At 40.5% G+C, this 23,215-nt stretch overlaps 1 protein-coding gene across 5 annotated transcripts in view; it reads left to right on the top strand.

The window, feature by feature from the left end:
- sptbn2 (spectrin, beta, non-erythrocytic 2) overlaps positions 1-23,215 on the top strand; it is an 89,795-nt gene that overhangs the window by 46,887 nt on the left and 19,693 nt on the right. For all 5 annotated transcript variants that reach the window (XM_061898280.1, XM_061898279.1, XM_061898282.1 and 2 more), the window contains 21 exons: positions 3,986-4,137; positions 4,242-4,415; positions 4,492-4,583; positions 4,676-4,756; positions 5,340-5,455; positions 10,599-10,711; positions 10,790-10,977; positions 11,166-11,283; positions 11,371-11,529; positions 14,004-14,306; positions 14,466-14,619; positions 14,712-15,106; positions 16,523-16,786; positions 16,864-17,075; positions 18,697-18,834; positions 18,923-19,142; positions 19,291-19,827; positions 20,522-20,724; positions 20,826-20,916; positions 22,638-22,784; positions 22,923-23,186. In XM_061898280.1, the coding sequence (XP_061754264.1) occupies positions 3,986-4,137; positions 4,242-4,415; positions 4,492-4,583; positions 4,676-4,756; positions 5,340-5,455; positions 10,599-10,711; positions 10,790-10,977; positions 11,166-11,283; positions 11,371-11,529; positions 14,004-14,306; positions 14,466-14,619; positions 14,712-15,106; positions 16,523-16,786; positions 16,864-17,075; positions 18,697-18,834; positions 18,923-19,142; positions 19,291-19,827; positions 20,522-20,724; positions 20,826-20,916; positions 22,638-22,784; positions 22,923-23,186 (4,121 nt within the window). The remainder of the gene's footprint in view (positions 1-3,985; positions 4,138-4,241; positions 4,416-4,491; positions 4,584-4,675; positions 4,757-5,339; positions 5,456-10,598; positions 10,712-10,789; positions 10,978-11,165; positions 11,284-11,370; positions 11,530-14,003; positions 14,307-14,465; positions 14,620-14,711; positions 15,107-16,522; positions 16,787-16,863; positions 17,076-18,696; positions 18,835-18,922; positions 19,143-19,290; positions 19,828-20,521; positions 20,725-20,825; positions 20,917-22,637; positions 22,785-22,922; positions 23,187-23,215) is intronic.

The raw sequence follows: 23,215 nt of genomic DNA, 5'->3' as shown, positions 1-23,215 counted from the left end.
AATAAGACTGCCCACAAAATGGTGCAACCTGAAGCGACTATCAGGCAGCGGCTTGAAGATGATTCGTAAAACATTATCAATGCAACATTTTGACCAAAGAACCACCATTACATGTTATGTAGACCACAAGGAACTTTTTTTAAATTTAGAAAAAATAATAATAATATGACCCCTTTTAATGCGCCCTGTAATCAGGTGTGCCTTTTGTATGAAAATTGTCCTGAGTAGACCCGCTTATCGGCAGTGCGCCTTATAATCCGGTGCGCCCTATGCCCCGCAAAATCCGGTAATAATAGGTATAATATGGCTCTTAAGTAACCAGAAAAATATTTCATATTTATCGGTATTCTGCCAAGATTTATTTTATTACAAAAAAAATCTTGGTTAAAATATTTCATTTTGTATATAAGTATTTTTTGAGCACATTCAACAATACCATGATAATACTGATAACCATGATAATTTTTAGTCAAAATAATACCAGCAATTAGATTTACAAGATAAAACTAATATATGACATAAGCTCATAACATGCAACTCAACAATCAATCAATCAATCAATGTTTACTTATATAGCCCTAAATCACTAGTGTCTCAAAGGGCTGCACAAACCACTACCACATCCTCGGTAGGCCCACATAAGGGCAAGGAAAACTCACACCCAGTGGGACATCGGTGACAATAATGACCCAGTGGGACGTCGGTGACAATGATGACTATGAGAACATGATACTGTGAAAGATCAATCCATAATGGATCCAACACAGTCGCGAGAGTCCAGTCCAAAGCGGATCCAACACAGCAGCGAGAGTCCCGTTCACAGCGGAGCCAGCAGGAAACCATCCCAAGCGGAGGCTGATCAGCAGCGCAGAGATGTCCCCAGCCGATACACAGGCGAGCAGTACATGGCCACCGGATCGGACCGGACTCCCTCCACAAAGGAGAGTGGGACATAGAAGAAAAAGAAAAGAAACGGCAGATCAACTGGTCTAAAAAGGAAGTCTATTTAAAGGCTAGAGTATACAAATGAGTTTTAAGGTGAGACTTAAATGCTTCTACTGAGGTAGCATCTCGAACTGTTACCGGGAGGGCATTCCAGAGTACTGGAGCCCGAAATGAAAAAGCTCTACAGCCCGCAGACTTTTTTTGGGCTTTGGGGATCACTAATAAGCCGGAGTCCTTTGAACGCAGATTTCTTGCCGGGACATATGGTACAATACAATCGGCAAGATAGGATGGAGCTAGACCGTGTAGTATTTTATACGTAAGTAGTAAAACCTTAAAGTCACATCTTAAGTGCACAGGAAGCCAGTGCAGGTGAGCCAGTACAGGCGTAATGTGATCAAACTTTCTTGTTCTTGTCAAAAGTCTAGCAGCCGCATTTTGTACCAACTGTAATCTTTTAATGCTAGACATGGGGAGACCCGAAAATAATACGTTACAGTAATCGAGGCGAGACGTAACAAACGCATGGATAATGATCTCAGCGTCTTTAGTGGACAGAATGGAGCGAATTTTAGCGATATTGCGGAGATGAAAGAAGGCCGTTTTAGTAACGCTTTTAATGTGTGCCTCAAAGGAGAGAGTTGGGTCGAAGATAATACCCAGATTCTTTACCGTGTCGCCTTGTTTAATTGTTTGGTTGTCAAATGTTAGAGTTGTATTATTAAATAGAGTTCGGTGTCTAGCAGGACCGATAATCAGCATTTCCGTTTTTTTGGCGTTGAGTTGCAAAAAGTTAGCGGACATCCATTGTTTAATTTCATTAAGACACGCCTCCAGCTGGCTACAATCCGGTACTTTTTTTATATAATTTTTAAAGGGACAATCAGTATAAAATGAATGGATGGATGGATGGCTTACAGCTTATTAGAAACTCAAATAGAACATTTCAGAAAATTTGGGTTTTAAAAAAATTGTAAACTGTGATCATCAAAATTATAACAAGAGTTTGGCATATTTCACTTTGTATGTAATACGTTTATATCACATATTAGTTTCACATTTGAAGTTGAATTGCTGAAATAAATGAACTTTTACACATTTTAAAAACAACATTTAGTTTCACTTTTATACTGTAGGTCTGCACTTAGCCAACAAATAACACCAGCATTGCTAAGTGAGGCACAGTTATGTTAGGTTAATAGCCTATTCATTGAACAAAAACGAAATGATGTAACATGCATCTTTCACATCTGTATTTCAGTGATTGTTTTTAGAGCTGCAGGCCAAAATCTAAGATATGTATTGAAGCCTCTCTCTCTTTTAAAGAACATGTCATGGCTGTCCTGAGTTTCCAATAGTTTCTGCAACTATTATTTTTTTTGTGATAGAGTGATTGGAGCACATACATGTTGGTCACAAAAAACATTCATATGAGGTTTGGTTATTTTATCAATTTATTATGGGATTTACTGAAAATTTGAACAAATCTGCTGGGTCAAAAGTATACTTACAGCAATTTTAATATTTGGTTACATGTCCCTTGGCACGTTTCACTGCAATAAGGCGCTTTTAGTAGCCATCCATAAGCTTCTGGCAAGCTGCTGGTTGAATTTTTGACCACTCCTCTTGACAAAATTGTTGCGGTTCAGCTAAGTTTGTTGGGTTTCTGACATGGACTTGTTTCTTCAGCATTGTTCACATGTTCTCAATGGGGTTTAAATCAGGACTTTGGAAAGGCCATTCTGAAACCTTAATTCTTATTCTTATTTAGCCTTTCCTTTACCACTTTTGACATGTGTTTGGGGTCATTGTCCTGTTGCAACACCCCAATGCACCCAAGACCCAACCTCAGGGCTGATGATTTTAGGTTGTCCTGAATAATTTGGAGATAATCCTCCTTTTTCATTGTTCCGTTTACTCTCTGCAAAGCACCAGTTCAATTGGCAGCAAAACAGACCCAGAGCATAATACTACCACCACCATGCTTGACAGTATGATTGGTGTTGCTGGGATTAAAGGCCTCAACTTTTCTCTTACAAGCATATTGCTGGGTATTGTGGCCAAACAGCTCAATTTTTGTTTCATTTGACTGCAGAACTTTCCTCCAAAAGGTCTTATCTTTGTCCATGTGCTCCACAGCAAACTTTAGACGAGCTTTAAGCTGTCGCTTCTGGAGCAAGGGCTTCCTTCTTGCATGGTAGCCTCTCAGTCCATGGCGATGCAAAACATGCTTGACTGTGGACACTGACACCTGTGTTCCAGCAGCTTCCATTTCATTGTAGACCTGCTTTTTTGTGGTTCTTAGTTGACTCTTGATCATCCTGAACAATTTTCTTTCAGCTGCAAGTGATAGATTGCGTTTTCTTCCTGATCGGGGCAGTGACAAAACTGTGCTATGAACTTTAACAATTGTCTCCACAGTTGCTCTTGGGACCTTAAGCGGCTTTGAAATGGCTCTAAGTGACTTTCCTGACTTGTTCAAGTCAATGATTTGTTTTTTCCTATCTGTGCTGAGTTCCTTTTGACTTTCCCATTGTCACGTTTGTAACCAAGGCTAATGACTGCATCACAGGAGCCCTATTTAAATGGACTCAGAGAAGTCAACAGGTGTCTTCGATCATAATCACTCACATGATATTAAGAGGCCATGCCATGAAGCTAATTTGATTTAATTCTAACTTTTCTACATCATCATCATTGGTAATGTACTGTATGTTACTGTATGTATACTTTTTAAAAACTGACTGCTCTCTCAAAAGTGAATCAGTGAAGGGGGTGATTTTATTTTTTCATGATTAGAGGTCATAAACAAGTTCTAAGGACATATAATTACTGTTTGAACATCATTAAAAAGGCAATTTTGTCAAATAAAGAATCATTTCCCTAAGCTGTCGTTACATTGATCTTTGTGATTGAATAACTATAAGCTTATCTGTGAGATGTCCGATTTATTTATTCTCTGCTGCAATGGTGGTGAATCTGGTGGAAGAGTTAAACCCCTTCTCTCTTTCTCTCTCTCTCTCTCTCTCTTCCTTCCTAGATGAGCGTGAAGCTGTCCAGAAGAAGACTTTCACCAAATGGGTGAACTCCCACTTAGGCCGTGTAACTTGTCGCATTGGTGACTTATATACAGACCTGCGTGACGGCCGCATGCTTATCCGCCTGCTGGAAGTGCTCTCAGGAGAACAGCTGGTCAGTATTTCACAAAAAAAATCTCTTTACCATCCTGGCACCAAGTATAATCATTTTAAGGGTAGCCTTTACAATAAGCTCTTTTTTGTCTCTTCCTTTTGTAGCCAAAGCCCACTAAGGGCCGCATGCGTATCCACTGCTTGGAGAATGTTGATAAAGCCTTGCAGTTCCTCAAAGAGCAAAAGGTCCATCTAGAAAACATGGGGTCACATGATATTGTGGATGGGAACCACCGTCTCACACTGGGTCTCATCTGGACCATCATTCTTCGCTTCCAGGTACCATTCAGTTCCCCGGTGTAATCCCCTTTTGGGGTATGTGGCCATCTAAACTAATTACATAACATGGTTGCAGATTCAGGACATCAGCGTTGAAACGGAGGACAACAAAGAGAAGAAATCTGCTAAAGATGCCCTTCTCCTTTGGTGCCAAATGAAAACTGCCGGGTGAGAAATAAATTTCAAAAAATAAGCCATTTGTTGCATTGCTAAAGTTGCTGAAATGTGTGTGTCACATCAATGATTTATCACCTTTGCAGCTACCCTAATGTCAACATCCACAACTTCACTACCAGCTGGAGGGATGGTCTAGCGTTCAATGCCATCGTGCACAAACACAGGTCATTGACTTCTACTTGGACTTGATATGGCTTGCTGCATGTGTAATGAAATTAGCTATATTAAATTCATTTTAAAGGGGATTTATTTAAAAAAATGTCAAGTCTCTTAATTTTTTTACAGTTGTATCCTTTTTTGCTCTACCATCGCACTTCTCGTGGGTGTTTCTATTCAGGTCTTCTCAGTCGGCAGTATGGATAAAAATAAAACTGGGAGAAAGATGACCTAGATCACAGAAATAATAACCCACTTATCTTATATGTTGAGCCCGTCTTGGTAACTCCCTTGCACATCCCTTTGGTAATTGTGCCACATGAGTAGATTATGTTAACTGAATGATTCAATGTTATTGAAGAGAGTTAGGGTGTAGTACACAGTGTGTAAACCATCATGTTACCATAACTACTACTGCAGAGGAGGCCGCACATTATATTGTTCGTCATAGGTGCCCTGCATGCCTATTTTCTAATCCTTTTCTAATCAGAGAGTAATCATGTTTGTAATTGGTTTTAAAATGTATTTCAAGATATCGCTTGCTGTTTGTTCCTATTAAGATAATAATTGTCCCCTGGCTTCCCCCTGCAGACCTGACCTGATTGAGTTTGACAACCTGAAAAGGTCCAACGCTCACTACAATCTACAGAATGCTTTCAATGTGGCTGAGAAGGAGATGGGCCTTACTAAGCTCCTGGACCCAGAAGGTGAGTGGGTAAAGCCACTACAAACACACAAAGTCTTATGTAACTCGCACTGCCAGTCCATCTCCATTCACTACATCGTTAATCCGGGGGCCTGATTGATGGCTTACCAGGCCTAATTATAGCTTAGACAAGATGACATCACATGTCAGCCACATTGACATCACACAGTTTCTTTTTGAATATGAATGGAAAGCATTTTTTTTCAAAGGTGTGGACTCGAGTCACAAGACTTGGACTCAAGTCAAACTCGATTCACAATTTTGATGACTTTGGACTCAACTTGACAATATCGTCTAAGACTGGACTTGGACTTTGACATCAATGACTCTGGACTTGACTCTGACTTCGGTCTGATGATTTTAAAAGACTTGAGAAGTTTGGTCTTGGACAAGTATCTATTGAAGAGGAATCAATTAAAAAAAACATAATTCTTGCTCACGTAATAATTACCATATTAGCGTAATCTCGGGTTCATGTCACAGCAACAACCGCGGACAATTGGAAATGGTGAGCAGTGACACTGGAGTCAAGACGTGTTCTAGTTTTGTTGGACCGTAAGTTTAGACTGCTTGTTGTGTAGTTACTTAGTCGTCTGTTTTAAGTTGCGTGCATACTGGTAACGTCATAAATGTCAGCAAAACGTAAACATTAACCACTGCAATACTGTGGGAAAAATAAAGAACAATAACTATCAATAAACACGTCATAAAACAAAACTATATGTTATAAAACTAGGGCCTCAAAGAATGACAGGAAATCAAAACTCCCCACAGATGTTTCATTGCAAGAGCAGCCTGCTGTGACGTGACTATGTGGCTTACATCTTAGTTAGGGCAACTGTCATCAAATGTAATTCATGTAAATGAGTGTAAATCATAACTCACTCATTTTTCAACTGATTTTACTGTGGTTTACTTCATTGTCAAAACGTGTACTGGTAATGCAAAAAATATGTATTTAAAAAATATCCAAAAAAGACCTTATTACCGATGAAAGCTTATTCCAAGTTTAAGGGGCCATGTTGGTGCTTGGACATAGTGTTGTGGGAGTACTTCCTGTTGTGAAAAATGGTTATTTACACATGCAGCAGCAAAGTAAAGGGGGTTATTGTTAACATACAGGTGCTGCTCAATAAATTAGAATATGACCTAAAAGTTGATTTATTTCAGTGATTTAATTAGAAAAATGAAACCTGTATACACATTCATTACACACAGAGTGCTATATTTCCAAATGTTTATTTATTTTAATTTTTATTATTATAACTGAAAACTAATTAAAATCCCAAATTCAGCATCTCAGAAAATTACAATATTACCTATGAATAATAAAACAAGGATTTTAGAAATGATGGCTAGCTGAAAAGTATGAACATAAAAACTACAAACACTCAAAAGCACTCAAGACTTGGTCGGGGCTCCTTTTGTAATACGGCGTGGCATATAGTCGACCAGTATGTGGCATTACTCAGGTGTTATTAGAGCCCAGGTTGCTCTGATAGTGGTCTTTAGCTCCTCTGTATTGTTTGGTCTGGCGTATTGCATTTTCTTTAATACCTCATACATTTTCTATGGGGTTGAGGTCAGGCAGGTTTGCTGGCTAATTAAGGACAAGGATATCGGCAACACTAAATTGGCCCTAGTGTGTGAATGTTGTCTGTCTTTCTTTGTTGGCCCTTACACTGAGGTGGTGACTTGTCCAGGGTGTACTCCGCCTTCCGCTCGATTGTAGCTGAGATAGGTGCCAGCAACCCCTGCGACCCCAAAAGGGAATAAGCGGTAGATAATGGATGGATACCATGATCCTTAAACCACATATGAGTAGTTTAAGCACTGTGTGCAGGTGCCAAATCCTGTTGGAAAATGAAATCTGCATCTCCAAAAAGTTGGTCAGTAGCAGGAAGCATAACGTGCTCTAAAAATTCCTCATAGAAGGCTGCAGTGACTTTAGACCTCAGAAAATACAGTGGACCAACATCAGCAGATGACATTGCACCCCAAACCATCACTGGCTTTTGAAACTTTACTGTAAAATTTCCACCCCAAACCATTACTGACTGTGGTAACTGCACACAGTGCCAAAACTATCAGTACCTGATTTAAGACCATAGTATCCCTTTTAATTGGCCAGCACTCGCCTGACCTCAACACAATAGAAAATAAAAGCGTTATTGTCAAAAGGAAAATGCGATATGCCAGACCCAACAAAGCAGAAGAGGTAAATGCGGCTATGATAGCAACCTGGACTCTCATAACACTTCAGGAGTGCCACAGACTGATCGACTCTATGCCATGCCATATTGCTGCTGTAATTTAGGCAAAAGGAGCCAAGACCATGTCTTGAGTGCTTTTGAGTGTTCATACTTTTCATGTTCATACTTTTCAGTTGGCCAACATTTCTAAAATCCTTTTTTGAATGGTCATAAGTAATATACTAATTTTATTCTGAGATACTCAATTTGGGATTAATTTTAATTTATAATCCATCCATCCATCCATTTTCTACCGCTTATTTGTAATCATCAAAATTAAAATGAATAAACATTTAAAATATATCAGTTTGTGTGTAAGGAAATTTCATAATATACAAGTTTCACTTGTTAAATGTAATTACTGAAATTAATCAACTATTTGGTCATATTCTAAATTATTGAGCAGCACCTGTATATCCTTTTTTTTTCCCCTATACTGAAGTAGTTCTTATGTGTGAGTATTTTTCTTACCTGATTCCTGCTCTGTCACACCACTAATGAGGACAGTCTTGTGTGTAGTTACTTTCACATTTGTGTCTTGGCAGTAAAACTAAGGTTAAAGCATGAACAACGACAATGAGAGTCATAGAAACCTATATCACACTGGGTTTTAATGTAATTAAGATTGTAAGACAATTGAAAAAAAAACAATTGATGTACCGGTATATGTCAAATATAATAAAATGTTACCTTTTTAAATGGCAAATATTTTAGTGACTATGAATACTTAACGGTGCCAAAGACTTGAAAGTAGGCATCCTTAATGTAGAAAATGACTATATTGTGAGTATTCGAGTATACGTTCTCGCGCAGTTGCTTTGAGCTGCGGGAATTACTTTACCGGCGTTTCTCACTCTTTCTTTTCTCTGCTTCTCACAGCGACGTACAACACGCGCACCTTGTTACACACGTCATATACTGTCGCGCGTGCAACGTCATACACTCTTGCGGAGCAGAGAGGTAGCGGCATGGGTAACGTTAGCAGTGGTGCGAGTGGTAATACGAGAGAAAGAAAGATGCGAATCTGGTAACAAATGAAGGAAGAAATAATTCCCAAGAAAAACAGTACGGGGTCCATCGTCTGCCGGTGGTTTGGATGTTGAACAGACAACCGTAATATGTCAAGTATGCGGCAAAAGAGTTGCTACAAAATGTAGCAGCACTACTAATTCATAGTATCATTTGAATAGTCTCTTGCTGGAGAATAAGGAGTGCTTAAAACTAGGGCCGGGTGATATATCGATATACGCGATATATCGCGGGTTTGTCTCTGTGCGATATAGAAAACGACTATATCGTAATATTGGGGTAGACGTTCTCTTGCAGTTGTTTTTAGTTGCGGGCATTACACTACAGGCTCTCCTCGCTCTTTCCTGTGTCTCCTTCTCACAGACAAGCAGGCGCACATTCTTACATACGTCACAAACTGTCACGTCATACGTCACATACGTATACGCCCTCGCCCAGCAGAGAGGTAGCGGCGTGGCTAACGTTAGCTGTGATGCTAGCGGGTTGTTGCGAGAGAAAGAAGGTGCGAATCTCGTAACAAATGAAGGAAGAATTAATTCCCAAGAAAAACAGCACGGGGTTCATTGTCTGGCGGTGGTTCGGCTTCAAGCGGGAATATGTCGAATAGACAACTTTAATTTGTCATGTGTGGGGCACAAGCGTTGCTACCAAAAGTAGCATTACTGCTAATATGTAGCATTATTTGAAAAGTCACCTGCTAATAACTTTAATAAATACAGTTTTGGTAAATTGACTTAGTTGTGATTTCCTTCTCTGCATGAAAGATTAAATGTAGCATATATTAGTGCAGTATGAACAAGAATGGTTTAATGTAGACACATAGAATCACCATACTGCTGTGATTATATGTATCCAGTGTTCATTCAAGGCTAAGGTAAAATACCGAGAAATAAATCGTATATCGCGATGTGGCCTAAAAATATCGCAGTATTAAAAAAAGACAATATCGCCCAGCCCTACTTGAAACTCCGCATGTCAACATCTCGGCTGGTGCCACACTCAACAAAATGCCGAAGAAACTAGCACTGACCCAATTGAGCCTGGCGTCTTCCATTTCCAGATCAACGCCGTATGAAAAGAAATTGTCAAAAACAGAAGGAGATAACCTACCACATAGCAAAGGACATACATAATTTGATTTCCTATTTTGCAGCTCATTTTTATTTGACAATTATTGAAATATCTTGTGTGACATCATGCACAACAGTGCACTTTATTTGTTTTAAAATAATGTAGTGGCATTCTGTACAAAAAGTTCACTTTAATTTAGTGTTGTTTTAATATGTCATCTAGGTGACATCATGCAAAAAAAATGCACTAATAGCTTGTTTTAAAATGTCTCTGACAATCTTGCACTTTTTGTTTTGAAATTAAATGAATGTTTGTACCACTGCTTTTTAACTGTTTACTAAATACAGTTTTGGTAAATTGGATTAGTTGTGATTTCCCTCTGCATGAAAGTTTAAAATTAGCATATATTAATGCAGCATGAACAAGAATGTTTTAATGTAGACACATAGAATCATCATACTGGTGTGATTATATGCATCAAGTGTTAATTCAAGGCAAAGGCAAAATATCGAGACATATATCGTGTATCGTGACATGGCTTAAAAATATCGAGATGTTAATAAAAGACCATATCGCCCAGCCCTACTTGAAAGAACTCAAAAATATCAAGATGACTACTTGAGATTTGACTCAACCTGTCATGTCTTGACTTTTATAGGTATATGTACTGTATGTATGTATATGTACGGCTTACTTGAGACATGAATTGAGACTTCGGGTTAAAGACTTCAAACTTATTGAGACTAGCAAAACTCTGACTTACTTACTTCCCTCTGCTCTTTTCCCTCACAGATGTTAATGTGGATCAACCGGACGAGAAGTCCATTATTACCTATGTAGCGACTTACTACCATTACTTCTCAAAGATGAAGGCCCTAGCAGTGGAGGGCAAGCGAATTGGCAAGGTATGCATGCAGAGTTGAGTGAATACACATTATGGAAATACTTGGCTAGTTGCCTTCATTCACATGCTTCTCTTGCAGGTTTTGGACTATGCCATTGAGGCGGATCAGCTTATAGAGAAGTATGAGACCTTGGCTTCAGAGCTGCTGGAGTGGATTGAGCAGACCATAGTGACTCTAAATGATCGGCAGTTGGCTAACTCGCTCAGCGCTGTGCAGAATCAGCTTCAGGCTTTCAATTCTTACCGGACTGTGGAGAAACCGCCCAAGTGAGTTACAGAGCCAAACAATCCATCCCTTTTCTACGGCTTGTCTCTTCGGGGTCGCGGTGGGCGCTGGAGCCTTTCTCACATCTTTATTAAAAGTAATATTATGACAGTGGTGAACCCGGTTCTGTTTGATTAATATGCAAAAGTTGGTAAGAAGATTTTAGAGCACAGTTTGTCTGTCTCCGCAGATTTACGGAAAAAGGAAACTTGGAGGTTCTTCTTTTTACTATCCAGAGCAAGATGAGAGCAAACAACCAGAAAGTTTACATGCCAAGAGAAGGAAAACTAATCTCTGATATCAATAAGGTATTATTGTAAAATACACATTTCCATGCATCAATTACTCCTTGTTACAAAGTGTTGCCTACATGCTGTTCCTACCTGTATGTGTAGGCATGGGAGCGGCTTGAAAAGGCAGAGCATGAACGTGAGCTGGCCCTCAGAAATGAATTAATCCGCCAAGAAAAGCTAGAGATGCTCGCGGCACGGTTTGACCGCAAGGCTGCTATGCGGGAAACATGGTTGAGTGAGAATCAGCGCTTGGTGTCTCAGGTAAGTCAGTGGAATCCCTCTCTAGCCACAGATACTGTACATTCATACTTTTACTGGGAAATATTAGACCCAGTCTACTTAATCTGTGTAATTTACTTTTTGTAACACTCTCAAAATTAACTTACATTTTATATTTTCAACTTTAAAAAAGGTAATACACATAATGAACTACTCAAAATGTGTATTGGCCAATCTCAGGCAACATTTTTTGGACAAGGTTTCTTTGGTGAAATGACTTGTTTAAGTAACAGCACTAAAAGTAACAACGGTACGATTTTATCAGAGAATTAGCCAAAACATGAAATACAGCCACATTACATTTTGCTAATAGCATCTTGACACTACAAACACATTAAAATGATTCATCACAAATACAATCTAAAAAAAAAAAAAGAATAAATAATATACAAAAAATATTGGAGGAGCAAGACTGTGCTGAGATTTTGTCTTGTTGAAATATCATAGAATATATAAAGTAATGAATGAGACCTTTCTATGGCCTGCAGAGGAACCAAATGATGCAACTTCCTATGGACCACGTGACTTGAGGAATTTTCCAAATGTGTTATTGTTTGGGTAACCAGACTCAGTGAAATCTCAAGGACACAATTTATGTTTGAATTTTAACAAAACATTTGTTAAAAGACATACAATTAAATTATAGTTAGGATAAGGAGTAACACTTCATGGTGACAGAGGGGTTAGTGCGTCTGCCTCACAATACGAAAGTCCTGAGTAGTCTGGGGTTCATCCCGGGCTCGGGATCTTTCTGTGTGGAGTTTGCATGTCCTCCCCGTGAATGCGTGGGTTCCCTCCGGGTACTCCGGCTTCCTCCCACTTCCAAAGACATGCACCTGGGGATCGGTTGATTGGTAACACTAAATTGGCCCTAGTGTGTGAATGTGAATGTGAGTGTGAATGTTGTCTGTCTGTCTGTGTTGGCCCTGCGAGGAGTTGGCGACTTTTCCAGGGTTTACCCCTCCTTTCGCCCTATTGTAGGTGAGATAGGCACCAGCGCCCCCCGTGTCCCTAAAAGGAATAAGAGGTAGAAAAATGTATAAGGAGTAACACAATTGTGTGAAAATATTACATTTCTGAATGATTTTAAGTTATTATATTTTGTGATAGTCATTTTTTAGGAAGCAGTGCAGGCAACAAGTTTTATTTTCCAGTGTTTAGGGTAGTTTACATTCCTCTTACCGTATTTTTCGGATTATAAATCGCTCTGGAGTACACGTCGCACCGGCCGAAAATGCATAATAAAGAAGGAAAAAAACATAAATACGTCACACTGGAGTATAAGTCGCATTGTTGTGAGAAATTTATTTGATAAAATCCAACACCAAGAATAGACATTTGAAAGGCAATTTAAAATAAATAAAGAATAGTGAACAACAGGCTGAATAAGTATACGTTATATGACGCATAAATAACCAACTGAGAACGTGCCTGGTATGTTAATGTAACATATTATGGTAAGAGTCAGTCAAATAACCATAACATATAGAACATGTTATACGTTTACCAAACAATCTGTCACTCCTAATCGATAAATCCGATGAAGTTTTCTTCCTCGGTGTCGCTTCTAAACAACTCTGCCAACTACAAAGGTATGCGCTGCTTCCTCTTGTCGTTTTCTGCTGCAGATTTTCACTACGTCCAGTTTGTAATCTGCAGTACATGATTTCCCTTCTCAGTTTTTATTAGTTACCGCCAACGATGAAATGATCCATTTTAATAGCTACGGCAGTAGCATATAGCAGTTAGCATTCCATGACCCACAATGCACTTCTGCCATGACCCTCCCCTGCGGAATTCTTATTGGCTGACGTGCGTGTGACGATTGCTGACGTGTGTGACGATTGATGACGTGTGTGTGACGATTGCTGACATTTTCTTCATCTCTTCCGCGAATGAGATACATAATATTATTTGATATTGTGTAATCTGCAGTACATGATTTCCTTTTCGGTGCAATTTTTGTTCAGCCTTTCTCAGTTTTTATAAGTTACCACCAACAATGAAATGATCCATCTTAATAGCTACGGCAGTAGCATATAGCAGTTAGCATTCCATGACCCTCAATGCACTTCTGCCGTGACCCTCCCCCGCCGAATTGTTATTGGCTGACGTGTGTGTGACGATTGCTGACGTGTGTGTGACGATTGATGACGTGTGTGTGACGATTGCTGACATTTTCTTCGTCTCTTCCGCAAATGAGATCAATAATATTATTTGATACTTTACGGTGATGTGTTAATAATTTCACACATAAGTCGCTCCGGAATGAAAAAAACTGCGACTTATAGTCTGAAAAATACGGTAAATTGTGTTTATTAACAATGAAATCAGATCACTGTAATAATTAGGTAAAACATCTGTTAAGTTTATTATGCATTTATACATTTTACTACCTGGAGAGAAAGATAGCTCCGATTCGGTGGAATGACCCAAAATTATTACTATGTCCACAGGACAATTTTGGAACCGACTTGGGCGCTGTGGAAGCTGCCACCCGTAAACATGAGGCAATTGAGACAGACATTGGTGCATACTGGGAGCGCGTGGCTGCTGTTGAGGCTGTGGCCAAAGAGCTGGAGGCAGAGCGATACCACGATGTCCGGCGTGTGCTCGCAAGAAGGGATAATGTGCTTCGTCTCTGGGAATACCTCAAGGAGCTTCTGGCAGCACGCAGAGAGCGACTAAATGCCCATCGTGACCTCCAGAGGCTCTTCCAAGAAATGTGCTACATAATGGACTGGATGGCTGACATGAAGGTATTCCCCGCCTCCAAAACCGATAATCTTTCTATTGGCTTTGAATGGAAATGTAGACACAACATTTTACAATAGATAGCCAATTACACTGCTTTTCTTTTTACCAATATGCCATGTTGTGCTGTGTTAAATATACTAATTCTGTATTTTTGTGTTTAGAGTCGTCTCCAGTCCCAAGATAGTGGCAAACATTTGCATGATGTTTTGGACCTACTTCAGACACATAATCTAGTAGAGGCTGATATTTCAGCTCAGGCTGAAGGAATCAAAGCAGTGCAGGGAGCTGCAAATCGCTTCACTTCCCATGATCAAGGTGATTTTACAAACATTATTTTTGCTCAGTCTGTTTACAATTTATATGCCATAAGACATCTAAGATCCATGCTCTGGCCTTCTAATTGCCAGCTTACAAACCATGTGAGCCAGGACTTGTAAGTGAAAAAGTTGACCTACTGGGCCAAGCCTATGAGGAGCTTGGTCAACTTGCGGCACAACGCAGAGAACGCCTTGAGGATTCTCGGCGCCTGTGGCAGTTCCTGTGGGACCTGGGCGAGGAGGCAGCCTGGATCCGAGAACAAGAACAGATTCTGACCAGTGGGGAGTGTGGCCGGGACCTAACTTCTGCCCTTCACCTAGTCAGCAAACATGAGGCGTTCACGGATGAAATGGCAGCCCGCTATGGCCCTCTGAGCAACAGTATTGCTGCAGGGGAAGCTTTAGTTGACGAGGGACACTTTGGAGCCCCGGAAGTCACAGAGAATATTAAAGATATCCGTGCACAGTGGACACATCTGGTGGAGGTGGGTGCTGATCACAATTATTTTGAAGGGAAACTGCACTTTTTTGGAATTTATCTTATTGTTCACAATATTTCTGAGAGACAACAAGACAAAAGGTTATTTTTTTTGCATTCTAATTTTTTAATAATTGCCTTGTTCTAGGTGGTTAGCAATGCAGATAATGGGAGCAATCCTATAAGTCACTTTAAAAACGCAACTAAAATACGCCAACAATACGTCATTTACGTTCCGTAACCTGTATAATAACCAAACTGTAACAACATTGTTATTGTACGAGTGAACACTGAGGAACTATTTTTCTAGAGTAGTTGCACATTGTCTTGCGACGGCATGCTACGACATTAGCCCTAAGCTAGCTTTTGCGTCAGCCGCTGAGTGGCTTTTGAGTTTAAATATGCTCAACACAATTTTATCGGACACAAATTTGTACTGACTTAAAAACATAAACAATCATATTTTAGTATCTATAAAGTATTGGCTCACATTTCATGTTTTGTTTGTAGAGATCTATATAGACAGTGTATGTAGTTGTACTAACAATAACCAATAAATGACCAAAATACGGTAAACTTTGTACATATTACAAATTATTATGAGCGTATCTGTTACTATATTATATATAATATTAATAATAATAATAATAATAATAATGGATTCGATTTATATCGCGCTTTCCTATTACCGGCAGACCCGTCAGCGATCCTGTTCTGTCTCCCTTTAATGTTTGTCTGATCTTGAATGGGATTGTGCTGAAAATTGTAATTTTCCTGAAGGAACTCTCCTGATGGAATAAATAAAGTACTATCTAATCTAATCTAATCTAATCTACTAGATACTCAAAGCGCTCACAGAACCCATTATTTATTCACACCTGGTGGTGGTAAACTACATCTGTAGCCACAGCTGCCCTGGGGTAGACTGACGGAAGCGTGGCTGCCAGTTTGCGCCTACGGCCCCTCCGACCACCACCTATCATTCATTCATCATTCATTCACCAGTGTGAGCGGCACCGGGGGCAAGGGTGAACTGTCCTGCCCAAGGACACAACGGCAGCGATTTGGATGTCAATAGGTGGGAAGCGAACCTGCAACCCTCAGGTTTCTGGCACGGCTGCTCTACCCACTACGCCATGCCGCTATATACTGTATATTCACAGCGTGTATATAAAACGTTGATGGAGGGTGTTGAAGACTACAGCGGTGACTCATTAGCCGCATCTTTGAAACTTTTTTCATCATCTTTAGAATCCTAAGAAAAATACATGTGTCCTTTTCTCTCATAATGACTGTTTGAACAGGCAACATTTTTAAAAAGTACAGTTCCCCTTTAAAATGTTTGATAAGGTTTGCCCCAGACACTAAATACAATAAGTTGGCAGTTTGATATTGTTACTTTCATGTTCTTCCTATTTCTCAGACAACAAAGCTCAGAGAACAGAAGCTTAAGGACTCAGTGGCCATGCATCAGTTTCAAGCAGATGCTAATGACATGGAGGCATGGCTAATGGAAACTCTAAGGCAGGTGTCTACTCAGGAAATGGGTCACGACGAGTTCTCCACCCAAACTTTAGCTCGCAAGCAGCGAAAAATAGAGGAGGAGATTAAGAGCCACCAGCCTCTCATTGACTCCCTGCACGAGCAAGTCCAAGCACTGCCACAAGCCTATCTTCAATTTCCCCAGGTATGCATGCGTTGTTTTTTTATGACATACATTTGAAATGATGTCATGTCTTAAATTATTGTTTATTTTCAACGTAGGTGGAGGGTCGACTACCAGCTATTGAGCAGCGCTACAAAGAGCTACAATCCCTCTCGGCGGCTCGGCGACAGGCACTGGAAGGTGCTTTGGCACTCCATCGCATGTTCAGTGAGGCGGGCGCCTGCCAACTGTGGGTGGAAGAAAAAGAGAAGTGGTTACATGGCATGGATATCCCGACCAAACTGGAAGACTTGGAAGTGGTTCATCAAAGGTCAGAAACAGGAATAGATGCAGAAAATCACCTAAAACCACGGTCACATACACCAATATTTGACAGCTTCCTTATATACATTATGTATGTCACAAGTAAGGATGCAATAATAATAGATTTTGACTGTACGACAGCAGTCTCACACTCAATTTACCTGGGGGCCACTTGAGGCAGAGTCTGGGTGAGGCTGGGCCGCAAGGAAATATTTCTTTAAAAAAAAATTACATACTCCTCGTTTCAAATTGTATTCCTCGGGCACCACAACTTTCTCTGTGCAAATAAGACACATTGGGGTGCCCCTTTGCTCAACAAAGAAATATTGCATCTCCCACTTTTCCTGGAATTGTTTTTGCTCATCACTAACCTTTCTTTTCACTGCAGGCTTTGAAAAAGAAATGTATGGGGTTGTGGAATATATTTGTATTTAGCCGACGCACGGAGAATAATGTTATTTCCGCAAAGTGTGTCGTTCCGCTTTTCTTCCCTACAGCAACACGGCGGTTAGCGAATAATAGCCGGGAAAGTACCGGGATAGCGAGCGCAAAAAAGTGACGACTCCCGAGGTGTTATCCGGCGTCATATATAAATATATGTAGTGTTCATCGTGTGAGGCAATGCAAATAAAAAAAAAATGAAAATAACGGTTTGAATTGGTCCAGGTTATCGGGGACTGTTGTTACTGACGGACAGGTGTCGCGGTGTGTCTGCAGCCAGGCACGTAAGAAAGGGGGAGAGGCTCGCCGTGGAGTTTACAGTTACGGTAGAACAATTAACCCCGAACGGGCTAACATCACGACTAACGTTACACGTCTGATTCGCCCAGCAACTCTGTCGGAGTATCAGCGCTGGGGTCCAGTGCACCACAGTTTTGTATTGTCGCTTGGTCGTTCGGCGGAGTGCTTCGGAATCTACCGGACCGCTCGTCTCCCGGTCGAAGGAGGAAGCGGGAGAAAGCCACACAGACAGTGACAGAGAGAGCGAACAGGTGGACGAGCGAGGCAGGGAGGCCGGGAGGAAGTGCGTGTGCGGGTCTAGTGAAAAAGTGGCAAAACGTTTCTTTGCTTGCATCACGCAAGTGACGTCAATGTTCGGCCCTCGAGAGCCATATACCACTCCGTGATTGGTAGATTCCTTCAGCTCCGCACACAACGCTGTCAAGCGCCATTCATATAAAACTTGCGGGCCACACTAACATTAAACTTTCATATTAAGGTGGGGGCCGCAAAATAACGTCTCGCAGGCCGCGTGTCTGAGACCCCTGCTGTACGACTATAGTCCTATATAGTAATAATTACGGTTTCACAATTATTATGCAGTGAGTAATTCAAATTTATGAAATAACAGTCTTTTGATATGTTATTTATTACTGTCCGAAATAACAGTAATTAAATAATACCATAATAACAGTACAAAATTATAAATATTAACAACAAATAATAATGAATGCAATTAGTAGTTGTATTACTAATAATCCTTGCATCCCCAGCACAAGTAAAAATTGTACTGTGAAGCAATTCTGCTACTGTACCTGTTTACATAGTTCTTACATTTGGTGTTGTTATTATAGTGCATTATGTAACCTTTAGTACAAACTGTTAATTGAGTTTCTGTGGGGCTATAGGTTCGAGACCCTGGAACCAGAGATGAACAACCTAGGAACTCGTGTCACTGATGTGAACCAGGTGGCTGAGCAGCTGTTGACCTTTGACAATTGTAACAAAGACCAAATCTACCAAACACGCGACCACCTGAACAATAGGTCAGGGATAACACATGATGATGATGACCCAGCAAACTGCAATTTTCCACAACCTAATATCAATAATTACATTTGGTTTTATCCCTAGGTGGAAAGAATTTGAAAAACTGTCTGGTCAAAAGAAACAAGGCCTTGAGTCAGCCCTTAACATCCAGAACTACCACCTGGAGTGTAATGAGATCCAATCATGGATGAAAGAAAAGACCAAGGTTATTGAATCCACTCAGAGCTTGGGAAATGACCTGACTGGAGTGATGGCACTGCAGCGAAAACTCACAGGCATGGAGAGAGACCTGGAAGCTATTCAGGTATGAAGACCACATGGAGTAAAATCTGTGAACTCACCATAAAATCTGTGTTGGCTTTATGTACATATCAACTTTGCTGTTTTTCACTCTTGTTGGTGGTATGGATATGAAACAATTACAGTGTTGAACATTGGTTCTTTCTTTATAGGGAAAATTAAATGACCTGCAAGAGGAGGCAGAAAAACTGGCCAAGGAACATCCAGATCAAGCTGATGAGATTCTAGGTCGCCTGGCGGAGATACAAGAAGTGTGGAAGGAGTTGAACTCCACCATGAAACGACGTGAGGAGTCACTGGGCGAGGCCAGTAAGCTGCAAGGCTTCCTCAGGGATCTAGATGACTTCCAGTCGTGGCTCTCCCGCACTCAGACAGCTGTGGCGTCAGAGGACAGTCCCACCTCTTTACCTGAGGCTGAGAGTTTACTAGCCCAGCATGAAAACATCAAAAATGAAGTGGACAACTATAAAGAGGACTACGAGAAAATGCGAGTTGTCGGTGATGAGGTTACCCAGGGTCAGACGGATGTCCAGCACATGTTCTTGGCACAGAGGCTCCAGGCTTTGGATACTGGCTGGCATGAGTTGCGGCAAATGTGGGAGAACAGACACAGTCTTTTGGCCCAAGCCTTTGACTTTCAGACTTTCTTGAGGGATGCAAAGCAGGCAGAGGCCTTCCTCAATAGCCAGGTTAGGAAAAATAACTTGATTATCTCTAGCACAAACCTACAATGACATTTATATAAAAAAGTAGAGTCCATGAAAGTTCAAAGCCAACACCAAATCATCAGTCTTCTATATTGGTGGGCTGAGCAGACAGTGCAGTCATGATAGAACGACACAAGGACTAAAGATGAAACCTTAGCCCGTAGGTGCAAAAAAAAAAACATGACCTAAGTGTTTTCATTTCACTGATAATTTTAAACATACCTGCAGCCATAATTGAAATCGGAGCTCTTGCTTTGAAGGTTTTTCCCAAACATACTATTACATCATTTTAGAGAAACTAACAGAAGAGTTGTTAGATCCACCACAGTTCTATGTCTAGTTATCCATCCATGCATCCATTTTCTACCGCTTATTCCGTTTGGGGTCGTGGGGGGCGCTGGTGCCTATCTCAGCTCCAATCGGGCGGAAGGCACTTACACCCTGTACAAGTCGCCACCTCATCGCAGGGCCAACACAGATAGACACGACAACATTCACACTCACATTCACACACTAGGGCCAATTTTCAAAAATAAGAAAAAACTGCATTTAAAAAAATAATAACTGGAAAAGAATAGATACTGATTTTTTTCAATATAGTTCCTTAATTTAGCCCCTCATTTCTACTTGTGTTTTACCAAAGTAAATGAGTAATTGTTATTTTCTCCTTTTGCAGGAGTATGTGTTGTCCCACACAGAGATGCCGACAAGTCTTCAGGGAGCAGACAAGGCCATTAAGAAGTATGAAGATTTTCTCACTACCACAGAAGCCAGCGAGGAAAAGATAACTGGTGTTGTGGAGGCAGGGCGGCGCCTCATTAACGACGGCAACGCAAACTCCGATAAGATTCAAGAAAAATTGGATTCTATTCAGGAAAGGTGAGAACACTGTTAAAACTCATTTTAAACATGAATTTTTAAAATAAATGTTTACATGCAAAGACAATATAACAATCAACATTGTGATTGAATTTCACCAGGCATCTAAAGAATAAGAAGTCTGCCAATGAATTGCTGGCAAAACTTAAGGACAATCGTGAACTGCAGCACTTCCTTCAAGATGGACAGGAGGTAAAAAACTGATACAGTGCCTCTGTTGCTTAATTAGTACATTAGTATCATAAATACTGTACTTGGGATGAATAATATTTATTTTCAAGCCATTACTGATACACATTACTTCCTGCTACTCAAGACTCATACCAATAACTCATTTATATCTACTGTTTTTTGTAATTTAAAATTAACTGTAGTTTGTGCACACCTTTTTTGCGGAAAAAACAAACGGTGAAGAAGTTCTACACAATTGACACCATATTTGTTTACAGTGAGCTCAGGGTGTCCGATCAGCTTAGCCGGAGTAGAACTCCATTGAATCCCAAAGCAGAACAAACATAATAATAGAAGATACATATAATAATTAACAAAAAGAGCACTGAGGAAGGAGTGAAGGAAAAAAACTAAGGATGCACACAAAAGATGTGAAAAAACAGAAAATACACTCAAAAGGTATGGAGAGAAAATATTACATAACAGCAACAATAACATTACACAGCAGCATGCGGACAAAGCCACAGGAAAACGAGAAGCGTGAGTGGAGCCAAAGCAGAGGGGATGAACACGATTGCAAGGGTGAACCATTAGGAATCAACTGGCGTCGATTGAATGGATTGGAGAGCTAAAGTAGTCAGGAGGAAATGAGTAACAGGGTTGCGCGCAGGTGGCTTTGCCCGGTGACCCAAAAACCCGGCACTGGAACAAAAAGCAGACAGGCGGCAGCAGGGCTGCTAGATAATGACTGAAAGGAGTTTACGGCAGGCCGTTTACAGTGCTTTAGAGAAAAGGAGAGCTTGATTTTTCCACCCTAACCCACCTACAGCACAGAATGGACATTTTTTATAAAAAAGCTTTTTTTTCTGAGCCATTTTTAAATTTTATCGGATTTAGCTGTATGACATAATTCCTCATATCAGCCTGACAATTATCTGTCTGATATTTATCGTGCACCTCTAGTAATTAAAGTAGTAATTAATTTAAACTAAAATACAAATGGGTCCAGATACAGAACATTTCGTTCTGCCAAGGTCGAGGTCACTCGTTTCACTTCTCTCTCTTCTGCCTCTGCATTGCAGTCACCTTGTCTACCACCTGGAATGTACAAGTTTGATTGGCTGAGCAGTATCATGTGGGCTGGTTTAACTCGCATGAACCAGCGCCGTAAAGTCTATAAAAGTTGCGCCGGTCAAAATAGAAGCGTTCCGTCAAAACTTAATATACTTACAGTAAATACATTCTTGACTGGCCCTGGCGCCCAGTTCGGAACTATGGTCCACCAGTTAGTGATTACTGTTACAGAAAAAGCAAAAAAAAATTTCGAAATAGATATGACATTTTAAATATCACTTTTACTTTTATTGAAGACTAGTTGGCAAAGACGCCAATGAGTGGAGAGGGAGGAGGACAGGGCCAAGCCACCTTTGTACTATGCTACGGGTTTCTCAGCTTTATGAAAGTGCTGGTTCTCTCAACTTTCTGTGGCCCCATGGTGACTTTTTTGCAGTCATATTCAATAAACAAAACACAGAATCTCAGTCAACAAAGTGTGAAATTCTTTGTTTTGGCATTCGACTTCACAGAATGATATGCAGGTAAATTAGTTTGTTGCGCGCAATGTTTGGTCGTATGATAACTAAGACTGCATGTGAAAACTTGGCAATATTTTGGCCTAAATCTTGAAACCATACCAAAATACAGGGCAAAGAATAATAACATTGATGTTATCTTCTCTGTAGCTTACATTATGGATCAATGAGAAAATGCTGACTGCTCAGGACATGTCGTATGATGAAGCCAGAAATCTTCACAGCAAGTGGCAGAAACACCAGGCCTTCATGGCAGAGCTGGCTTCGAACAAAGACTGGTTGGACAAAATTGACAAGGTGTGACTTCCCTATATAGCGACTGAGGAATCTTACCTCACAAATTGTATTAATAATGTTTGTGTGGTGGTAGTTTGGTAGTAGTTCCATGATTTAGCAGTGTGTTAACAAGTGGTATTTTTATGTCTCCTTAAAAAGGAGGGCCAGGCTCTTGTGGCAGAGAAGCCAGAATTAAAACCTGTTGTCCAGCAAACCCTAGAAGACCTACAGCACCATTGGGAGGAGTTAGAGAGCACCACCCGCACCAAAGCCCAATGCTTGTTTGATGCCAACCGTGCAGAGCTGTTCACACAGAGCTGCTCTGCTCTGGATGGCTGGGTGAAAAACCTAGAGAGTCAGCTGCAAAGTGACGATTACGGAAAGGATTTGACAAGTGTCAACATCCTGCTCAATAAGCATCAGGTAGTACAAGCATACAATGTCAAGTTAAT

The sequence above is a fragment of the Nerophis ophidion genome, linkage group LG04, assembly GCF_033978795.1.
Source record: "Nerophis ophidion isolate RoL-2023_Sa linkage group LG04, RoL_Noph_v1.0, whole genome shotgun sequence".
NCBI lineage: Eukaryota > Metazoa > Chordata > Actinopteri > Syngnathiformes > Syngnathidae > Nerophis > Nerophis ophidion.
This window is presented reverse-complemented; position numbering and strand designations above follow the sequence as displayed.